We start from the raw sequence: 11,298 nt of genomic DNA, 5'->3' as shown, positions 1-11,298 counted from the left end.
TCGAAAATACGATATATATCGAAAATTTTCGATATATCGATATTTTCGATATATATCGATATTTTATTTTCGATATATATCGAAATTTTTGATATATAGATATTTAACGATATATCGAATTTCGGTACGATATATCGAAATATCGATACGATAACGATATGAAATTTTTTTATATCGAAATTCGATATATCGAAACTTTCGATACGATAACGATATGGAATTCTTTCATATCGATATTTTCGATACGATACACGATACAACGTTTTCGATACGATATATCGTATCGACCCACCCCTACTAATCTCCATTCTCCATTTTACACACAAACACACATCTATTCTCTCATCTCTCTTTCTTTCCTCTCCAATCACTTCTATAAGATCATTCCTTTATTTTTTTCTTCTCCCAAATTTAATCAATTATGGATCCATTTGAGCAAATGCGTCGAATAATGGAAGAATCGCTAGAAGAAGATCGACGTAGGGAGGAGGAAGCCGCCGCGCCTCCTAGGTGACGCCGGACATACATCCACCGTAACCGGGAGGAAGCCGCCGCAAGGTTGGAACGTGATTACTTCAGTCCGAACCCGGTGTGGGGAGATATCTACTTCCGTCGCCGTTTCCGTATGTCACGCCCGCTATTTTTGCATATCGCGAATACATTGGCGGCACGGGAAGAGTTCTTCAGAGAAGGGTTCGACGCTGTTGGCCATCCTAGCCACACGACGCTCCGACGAACAAGTGCACGGATTCCCCGGGATGCTCGGGAGTGTCGATTGCATGCATTGGCAATGGAAGAATTGCCTTGTGGCGTTGAAGGGGTCATACACGAGCGGCCACAAAGGCACCCACCCCACCGTTATACTCGAGGCCGTCGCCGACTACCGGCTATGGATTTGGCATGCGTATTTCGGGGTCCCCGGCTCGAACAACGACATCAACGTGCTCAACAACTCCGACCTCTTCGCTGAAGTTCTGAATGGTAAAGCGCCGGCCATCAACTTCGTCGCTAACAATCGCCAGTATAAAATGGGGTACTATCTTGCCGACGACATCTATCCGAAGTGGCCAACCTTCGTGAAGACGTTCAACAGGCCTGCGGACGAAAAGCAGTCTCTTTTTGCGCAGAAGCAAGAGTCTGCTCGCAAGGATGTGGAGAGAGCGTTCGGGGTTCTCCAAGCTCGATGGAACATTATCAAAGCCCCGGCTCGACAGTGGTTTATAGAGAATATGGTCGACATCATGTATACGTGCATAATCTTGCACAACATGATTGTCGCCGACGAAGGACCTGAGGCGGGAAATTGTTCGACCCTGAAACCCCGGGAAGCTCAACCGCAAGTAGTCCGCCTCGAACGGGAGTGCATCCGTCTTTGCAAGAGCGGTTGTCTATTCGGGCAAGGACACGTGATTCTACCGCCCACGCCCAACTCCAGGAGGATCTAATGGAGCACATTTGGGCAAAATTTGGCATCCATTAGATGATCGTCACTAGAGAACTCCTTCTTCTGCTTCTTTGCCTCCATTTTTTTTATTTGAGTTTAAGTGTGCAATTTGTAATTTCTAGGTTTTTAATTATGTCTTTTTTATTTTTTTATGTATTTTAAATTGTAATTTTATTTTATTTATAATGAAGTGTGTTTTTTATTAATGGAATTTGTTGGAATTAAAAATAAAAAATGAAATTGAATGAATAGTTAAGAGATGGATAAGAGATGGTTAAGAGATGGAGGGTTGCAGGTGCTGTCTCTTAGTTAAGAGATGAGCTGAAAAGTACAGTGGGGCCCATGAATAGTGAAGAGATGAGACGGTTAAGAGACGGATAAGAGATAGCGTTGCGGATGGCCTTAGCCTCCCCGCAACGAGTGGAACCGCAATCGGACATGCCAAAACCACCTCGTGCTGGATTGATGCCCTTAACTCCATATCATGCCCTCTCCATTACAATTTTTCAAGCATCATCTAATAAAAAATATAGTTCCATATAATTGAAAATTTAAATAAGCTGGAATTATAATTTAATTGTTTCAATAATTGTATTTTAGTCATTGGTTGATTGGTAGAATTCGGCATCCAATCTCGTGACGGATTTATTAATCTTATCGTAATTATCGTGATCTTGTATATGTGATGTAATTCATGTTTTTTGTGAAATTAAGAATTGTCGAATGAATCAATCAAATGGCATCATCAAAATCTATTAATTATATCTATCCATCAGATACCGAAAATTAAATTATCCATATGTTAAGTGGAAAAATTATTTAACTTCTAAAAAACATTATGTTTCTATTTAATCTCAACTCAATATTTTAAATTTGGGTAAATTGTCAGAAAATTATGATGTTTAGTGAAACTCTGGTCCGTCCCACATTTTTAATAAATTAATCAAAATATCATGAAGTTTGAATTTGTTCACAATTTTTTAATGACGAATATATTGATATGCAACGTGAAGTCATATGTTGGTGTCAATGCTGATGAATTAAATGATGCCGTCCATTCACGAATAAAATTGTGTACATTTGATTAAGAAAACGTCAACAATGTTTACATCTGATTTATAAAATTGCGGTAAAAACTAAAATTAGACTGAATTTAGTAAATTTTTTTGACAATTATATTCATCCTATATATTGTACTAGTAGACATATAATTAGTAGTAGTAGAATAGAGAAAAGGTTGTATGCGACATTTTGACGTGTCCATCTCTACAAGTGGGCCTGAAAACTTCGGATTATAGCAAAAAAGTCCGTTTCCCACCAAAATAATGGGTCACCAAAAATTTATTCAATTTCTCATAGACACGAAATGATGGGGACACGAAAGTCTATCATTTACAATAATTGCTAATTTGATTTGAGTTACTAAATTTAAATAAGCAACGTCACATGATATATACCTAGTCTAATTCAATAATTTGATTTGAATTTGATTGACTACTTTCACTTTCGGTGGTAAATCTCCACACTCTTGTTTAAATACTATAAAAAGATATTTTGTCACGGGGAAGTTATCAATATTCTAACAAAATTCCAAACCTCTTGGAAATCTGAATTTTCTCTTTATTTTTGTGCCAACTACTGAAATCAAATGTATATATCTTCTAAGGCTTTGGCATTTAATTAGGCATAAATTTCTTCTTGAGATCAATAATTGAACAAGAATTGTACCTCGTGGACAAAAAGCAATAATTAACATTGAAAAACTATAGAAAAGCCAAATTGAGGAAACAGAATTTTCCAATGAATGGTGAAACTGACAAAGCAAGAGTGAGAAACAGTAACCACCACTACTATTTTGAAATGAAATATACGGAGTATATAACTTAACAAAGCCAAAACTGGAGAAACATTATCTAAATCAAAAAATATCTAATCACACTAGTATTTTGAAAAGAAATAGCCAAATTTTCATGGCCACGGACAAAATTTATATTTTCATAAAATATAACATATGTCTTTACTTGAATATTCATCACATACAAATTACAATCCTTCTTGCTAATCATCCTAAGGAATTTAACTTCATTCAAACTTTTATCGACGTATGTATCACATTCGATAAAGTAATATATATTGGCACTTTTTAAGGGCATGGATCCAATTTACTATTCATGTCAATGTCCTATTAGAGTAATCGAACCAAGATTAGAAAATTCAATGAAACCCTGATCTCTCAAAAACCTAGTTTATTATCATATCCATAAAATTGAGGACATAAACAGCTTGCTTACTATTTTTACTAGTATCAACCCCGTGCGTTACACGGTTTATTAAATTTTCTCATATAAAATTGAAAATTTAAATAAAATAAATTATGATATTTTTTGCACTCATTTTGCAAAAATAATAATAAATAGATAAAGTTAAAAGAGAGTAAAATAAGAGAAAGAATAACGTAGGTAAGACTATTCTCTACATTATTCTTTCTTTTACTTTACTCACTCTCTACTTTAACTATTTATTATTATTTTTGCAAAACGAGTGTGAAAAAGGAAATGGGACAATCTTTCTGGGACGGAGGGAGTAGAAAATAAAATTATACAGTTTTTAATCACTAATACAATATAAACCAATGACATTTAATTACAAAGCAATTTTGATTTTGTTATTAATAACTTTTGGTAATGTTGAAAAATCAAAATAACTTTCCATATTGTCTTGTAGATTTTTTTTAATAATGTTGAACTTTTAATTTAATACTTATATTGGAAGTAATTACATTGTTCATCAATCCATTTAATTACTAATCATATAACATTCAATAATTTCACTATTAGAAAATCAATTAACAATAGCAAATTAGTCAAGTCCATTAATAGATCAAAATGCATCCAAGAAATAAAAATTTCAATAAAAAAAATAGAATCTAAAATCATTTATGCTCATGTAGCTCTGCCCCATCGCCCATCGACCCTCATCTATCTCCAATAGCTCACCGTTTCCAACACTTTCATCTGCGTCGACACCATCTTCTCAGCCAAGCCAGTTTGCTCCCATATGTAGATAAGAACTTCAAACATAGTCAACTACAGACCCCCATATTGCACTTTGAGAAATATTTTCATTCGTGAATAATGCGAACACAACTTATCATTTGTACTATAAAATTTTATAAAATACTTATCAATTTCAAAACCAAATTTGGCAATGTGAATGCGTCCATGATATCAACCTTTGATTGATAAAGTTATGGTAGACTGCTAATAGAGAAATCTCATTTCCATAGTTTTAACTATCCTCTCTGATAAGAACATAACAACAAATATCAGTAACATAATAATTACACTTAAAGAATGTGTAAAATGTAGAAATATGAAAATATACTATTAATAAAAAGCAAGAATCATACTGAAAACAAATTCGTAGAAAATTCAGTGATGTAATAGATTATAGGTAAAGGTAATGAGAAAGTGAGTAATAAGCTAGTGAATGGCACATATATATAGAAAAAAAATATAGAGAAGTTATAGTGTGTTAAAAATTTACATTAAATTATTATTAATACAATTCCTAATAATGGGACGGTTACAAAGTTACAAATCTTCTAATTCATGTAACCCCAATTCCATGGTTGATCTATATGTAATGCTTATTATTGAAATATTGAGATTAAATTACAATTATTAAAAATTTATAACGGCCAAAAATTTATATACCTTTATGAAGAAAACTTCCAAGCCAAATATTTGTAACGGCCAAAATATAAATAGATGAATTGACTCAAATATTTTCACAAATGGTGATTAAATTTGTAACAGCTATATTTATAAATTGAATTAATTTTTTGATTGGTCAACTAAAATATCTAAATTTTATTAAACAATCCAAAACTTATAAATATTTGCAATTAAGGGCAAAACTCGTCTTTTATATATGTATAGATATAAACTTCGGAAAAGAGAGATTGAAATGTGACTAACTAGTTGAGCTCAACTCATAAGAGAGAGAAGCTTGCAAAAATATGAAAATAGACTAATTTTGTGGAACCAACTAAAACAAACTACTTTATAGATTCAATTTTTTTAAATAGAGGCAATATTAAGAAAGAATGAGATTGAAGAGTGAAAATGAGTGAAAAATAAATAATGAAAGATACTATAAATATATTAAATTATTTAATTTAGTTTTAATGACAGATTATTTAAATTATCAATCTATCTGGAATAATATGAATCAATAATGCATCTGCACAATATTTTTTATCAAAGACAATATTCACGCATATTTACGCTCAGATATTATGATTGTGCCACGTCGCCTTCACTCTCTCGGTGACAATTTCTCTCTCTCACTCTCTCTTTCTACCATCCGCCAATCCACAACAAAATTCATTTTCATCCGCTCCACTACCAACAGTGCTACTGCTACCAATAAATCAATCTGTCTAGGGTTTCCTGATTCCGAGACCGATGTTTCCGTTATCATCACGAGCTTGGATTTTTTCTTTTTACTAGTTTTCATTAAAAAAAAATGGATACCGATTCCTTTTTCTGAATGATGCAGCCAGGATCTTCGGCGATCTTATATTTGATCCGATTCATTGTTCCATTTTAAACCGATCGATCTGTTATTCGTTGATTGATTACTCATAAAGCGTGATATTCGTTAAGTGAAATGCTCGTGGATCTGCATCTCGGCGTGTGACTTTGCAGCTCGACGAATCGACTATTTTTAGTGTAAGAGCTGCTATTTATTTTGAATCTCTTTTATATGTAAGCTCTATTCGGAGCTGATTCCTTGCAGCTTTTTGTAGTACTGTGGAAACTGAACACTGTTAAAGATTGTTAGTGAAAAAAATGGAATACTTATAGTTTGAATGTGACTTGTTTGTCTAATTAATGAAGAATGCAAGTAAATTGAGATTTCATCGTGTCAAAGTCGGTTCATTAACTGCAAATGCGTGTAGTTTTCTAATTGTTGAATCCCATGGTATGAGCTTATTTCTAAAGTAATTACTCAACGACAAAAGCTTTGCTTTGTTGTGTTCAAATCTTTTTTTGCCAAATTGAAAGAAAGAGATGAATGCTTATGGTTTAGCTAATCCATTTCAACTTGATTTGATGGTTTACAAAATTAGTTCATTCTTTCACCATTCATCACTCGGGAGTAGTGTTGATGAAATGTATAAATAATCCAACTTAAATGTATAATAGCGATATAATGAAGCTGATTCATTCTCTTTAGTACTGTAGTATCTTTTTTTAACTGTTCTTTTTCTTTTTGTGTATTTTGCAGTACTGGATTATTAGATTCAATTTTGGATCAAGGCATCTGCTTTAGATGTTATGCAACAGAGTCTTGAGTGCTGTAAATCTTTGGGCGGGACATATCAGGAGACAAACTGAGGTCGCGCGGTTAAGATATATCTGTGGAGGTTTAAATACCACTGACCTCTGCCCTTATTTGTCGAACTATAAGCTCGGAAGAACAAGAACAATGATGGTGGATTGTGGAGAAAATGCTAGAGGACCTGTGGTTGATGCTTTACCTGAGAAGGATGACGATGGTGGCTATGCTAGTGGCGGATGGAGCAGGTGATTGGATTTTGAATTTAATAACTTTTGTTGGTATATCTTTCGTAATTATCTCACGTGGAAAACACTGCTGCATATATTAGTTAATTTTGAAAGTGATGCATGCAATAATTTAGTTAGGTTCCTTTTATAGTCTTAACTTGTGCATTCAGTTGTCCTGGACACATGCTTCTTTTGCACCATGATATATATGAAGTAGTGAATGAATATGTTATATATTGCCATTTTCTTTTCATCCTTCCTTTCAGATCAAACAATCAGTTGTCCTTGCATGTTCTTTAATTTTATATCTACATTTTTGATGCTTTAATTGGCGTGTCATGCAAATGAAATTTACCCATTTCCTTCTAAAGTTGTCAACCAGAAAATGAGTATTCATTCTAACCCTCTTCTTTCTTGTCCCCAATGGTAGAATCAGTTGAATATGCATTCGTTTGAGTTTGTAGCCTAGATAATTATTTTTACGTCTTTTCTCCTGGTTCATGTAACATGCAAAACTTGATGAATTAGCTTTTTTTGTCTGCTAATCTACTTGTTTCTGCTCATAGCTCAAAATTCTTCTGATGTGAAATGATTGAAGGCATAATCACATCTAATTTCTTGATTAACAGTGAAGATGCGAGATTAAGCTGTGGATATGCCAGCTTTAGAGGAAAAAGGGCTAGCATGGAGGACTTCTATGACATTAAGGCTACCAAGATTGATGGGCAGTCAGTCTCCCTCTTTGGGATATTTGATGGTCAACTCTTATCCTATAAGTATTATAGTACTTTTTTCCTAAAATTTTGTATTAATTGCCAAAGGAATAGAGTACCTGCTGGAGGGAGCAAATCGTAATCTAAGTTGCACATCTAAAGACATCTAAAGAGATGACTGCTTATAACACTGTCCGTATATGAATGAATTTTAATAAGGAATATAAGTATTTTCCAATTGTTCGTGTATAAATGAAATAATGAATTATAAAATGTTTGTTTAACATAATTAAATTCTCAGATTTGACTGCATGACCTCAACGTTTATTGTAAAAAGGATGACTTGTAATGTTTGTAGCTAACTATTACTCCTATTTCTCTGTTCATCTGAATATACTTTAAATTGTTTGAGAATATTACTCTTATTTTTATATGGGGCATGGCAGGTCATGGTGGCTCTCGCGCTGCTGAATATCTGAAGGAACATCTCTTTGGGAATCTAACGAAACATCGAGAATTTATTACGAACACAAGAAAGGCTATAAGTAAGTTGAGGCACACTATATAAGTCATTTTGTATAACCAAATTTTGATCTTCGATTGCATGAAATGTTTGTTTTTCCTTTCTCCTTTGGGTGGACACCAGACTCTGTTGGTAATCTAGGATACTTTGGTAAACACTAATCAGAAATCCATGCTTTAACGAATTGAAATATTTTCTGCCTTGTTTCGGCTACGCAAGAGATCAGCTGCCTCACTTAGAACTTGCCTCGACTCTATGCAAAATATTATGCACCTATATTTTATATTGTTACCTTTCAATGGTATAATTTCTTCCCTGCATCTCAGGCTCTTCATGTGTGATGCAACATTGAGTATCAATCTAGCCATTTATTTAGGTGATAAAGTGAACTAACTTATCTTTTATAGATTCTTAAGTGGCACCTGATAATAATTAGTGAAGATTCTAGCTAGCTTGAAGTTCAAATTAGGCTTCGTACTTGTTACTTTTGTTATCAGATAACATATGAATTATGAGAAATGAAGTATTTATGCAGAGCATCATTTGGAACGTGATAGTGATAATCTGTTTCAAATGCCTCTAAATTTCATAACCCTTACAAACTTTTGGGTACTTGATTTATTGGGAAATTGTGTATTCTTATGTTCACTGTATCTGATCTTTTAGAACTGTTATATCTATGCTGCTGTCATGTTTGACTAAATTAGCTTCGTTGCATGGTAAGAAATCCTTTTATCTTAGAAAGATTAGGTGTAGTGGTCGTCTGTTGATAACATGTGTCTTGTAATTTACCTAATAACAATTACAAAACCACAGGTGAAACATATCGGAAGACCGACAAAGACTTTCTGGATTCTGAAAAGGAGACATTCCGAGATGATGGCTCAACAGCTTCAACAGCAGTTCTGGTAGGCAACCACCTTTATGTTGCAAATGTTGGAGACTCTCGAACTATTATATCAAAGGCTGGAAAAGGTACTACATGATCTCATATTTTCTTTTTAACTATCTCAGATTTTAGGCATTTGATACTTCAATCAAATATTGAGGTCATAACTTTCTCAACTAATTTTCTCTCTCCATGTTTGACAGCAATTCCACTCTCAGATGACCACAAACCCAATAGAAGCGATGAGAGGAGAAGAATTGAAAATGCTGGAGGCGTTGTGATGTGGGCAGGTTTGGTGATCTTTCATCATACAAGACTCTTGTGCTTCTCATACAACTATAGCAAGAAGCATTGTCCTCTTTAGAATGGTGTCCTTTAGCTTTTGTAATTGAAATCCTTTCCATGCTGATATTCACTGGAGGGATCTAATTAATGGTCCTTTTTCTGCTTTCCATATTCTGTCAGCTGGGTGGCTGATTATCATAGGATGCAAGAAAGAACCGATTATTTGCGTCAATAATATTCTTGAGTGTTCATACATTTCTGATAAAATGTTATCTTGTTGTTCTATTTGTTGACAGGTAAAATTTTATGCTCAAAGTCTGACTGGATGATCTTTTATAAATGTTTGTGTTAGGTACTTGGAGGGTCGGAGGTGTCTTGGCCATGTCTCGTGCTTTCGGAAACCGCATGCTGAAACAATTCGTTATAGCTGAGCCTGAGATTCAGGTACTCGCAATTCTGTCACTAATGTTTTGACACGTTAGATTTTGCTGGTAAAAGGATTAGCCTGAGAGTTGAGCTCTCATAAGTTGCATTGATAGTCTAAAAATAAAATGTGCTCTAAATTACGATGTAATCGAGTGTCAGGTACTTATATGGTTGACCAATTTTAGTTCCGGTTCTTGGTTCAGAACACGTCATTTTATCATTTTACTGCTACAGGACCTGGAAGTTGATCGAGATCTTGAATGGCTTGTGCTTGCCAGTGATGGACTTTGGGATGTTGTACCCAACGAGGTAATTATTTTCACACATTTTTATCAGCAGTTTTCACACATTCGCTACCCAAAATTGAGTTTCTTCGAATGAAGACCTTCATATCTTGAGTTTTATGCACAATAAGCAAGATATAACTGGTCACTTGACTCCCCACGTCACAGACATTTCAGATAGAGTATAAATTTTGAGTGATAACCGAAGCGGCTCGTATTCAGAAGTAACACGGTAGATGGTCCATCAAATACTAGTTGAAATTGAATGTGTTTGTTTAGTTTGAGTTTAACATTTGATGCTCTAGGATTTTGTAATATTAGTTGAGATAGTTGGTTATATACCGTAGAAGTAATGCCAAAGGCACTGGGTGAACACCGTTTTTCAGGATGCTGTTTCGATAGCCCAAGCAGAAGAAGAGCCGGTGGCAGCTGCGCGGAAACTGACAGAGACCGCCTTCACTCGTGGTAGTGCAGACAATATCACCTGTATCGTTGTCAAGTTCCAACACGAGGAAGCGGGCCCCAACCAAGACGCTGAAGCTGAAGTTGAAGTTGAAGTTGAAACCCAGACAACGACAAGCAGAACCGGAGAATCGGAGCCAGCTTCGAAAGAAGAAGAGCCTCAGAAAACTCAGAACTGCTGATCACTTGTTGACTGGCTGGTTGTGATTCGTTCATTCATTGGTTTGTAAGTTGTGTTTTTTTTATACTCCTTTTTGAAATAAATTGATTCACTCAGTTTTAAACTAATCTGAATTTTTTGGTTGGTAATGGTAATAAACTAATAATGATATCTCAATAGAGGTAGCACTATGGCGCATCCTTAATTCGAGTCACAACGTACTTCCAACCTCGTGCTGCCACGTGACGCGTAACATGCAACATTGTAAACACAAACATGCAATATACATAGGCAAATTGCATTTTATATTATTGAGTTTTGCATTATAAACATAAATTGTCTACAATGCAAAATAACTATATATAAATGCAATTCGTCTATATAAATATAATGCAAATTAAACAGTCTATGTCTAAAATGCAAAACTTAATAATAAAAAATTCAATTTGCATGTGACTAACATGCAATCTGCGGAAATTTATATGCAACTTTCATAAATGTATATTGCATGTTTATGTTACAATACAACATGTTAC

At 34.4% G+C, this 11,298-nt stretch overlaps 1 protein-coding gene across 1 annotated transcript; it reads left to right on the top strand.

The window, feature by feature from the left end:
• Positions 1-5,762: 5,762 nt before the first annotated feature.
• LOC125215111 (probable protein phosphatase 2C 76) lies at positions 5,763-10,939 on the top strand. Its single transcript, XM_048116431.1, has 9 exons — positions 5,763-6,180; positions 6,740-7,038; positions 7,650-7,777; positions 8,180-8,278; positions 9,073-9,231; positions 9,349-9,435; positions 9,783-9,874; positions 10,091-10,165; positions 10,527-10,939. Exons 2-9 carry the CDS (start codon positions 6,785-6,787, stop codon positions 10,782-10,784), a joined length of 1,152 nt encoding a protein of 383 aa, XP_047972388.1. The 5' UTR covers positions 5,763-6,180; positions 6,740-6,784; the 3' UTR covers positions 10,785-10,939.
• The last annotated feature ends 359 nt before the right edge of the window (positions 10,940-11,298 follow it).

Source organism: Salvia hispanica, chromosome 3, assembly GCF_023119035.1.
Source record: "Salvia hispanica cultivar TCC Black 2014 chromosome 3, UniMelb_Shisp_WGS_1.0, whole genome shotgun sequence".
In the NCBI taxonomy this organism is placed as follows: Eukaryota; Viridiplantae; Streptophyta; class Magnoliopsida; order Lamiales; family Lamiaceae; genus Salvia; species Salvia hispanica.
This window is presented reverse-complemented; position numbering and strand designations above follow the sequence as displayed.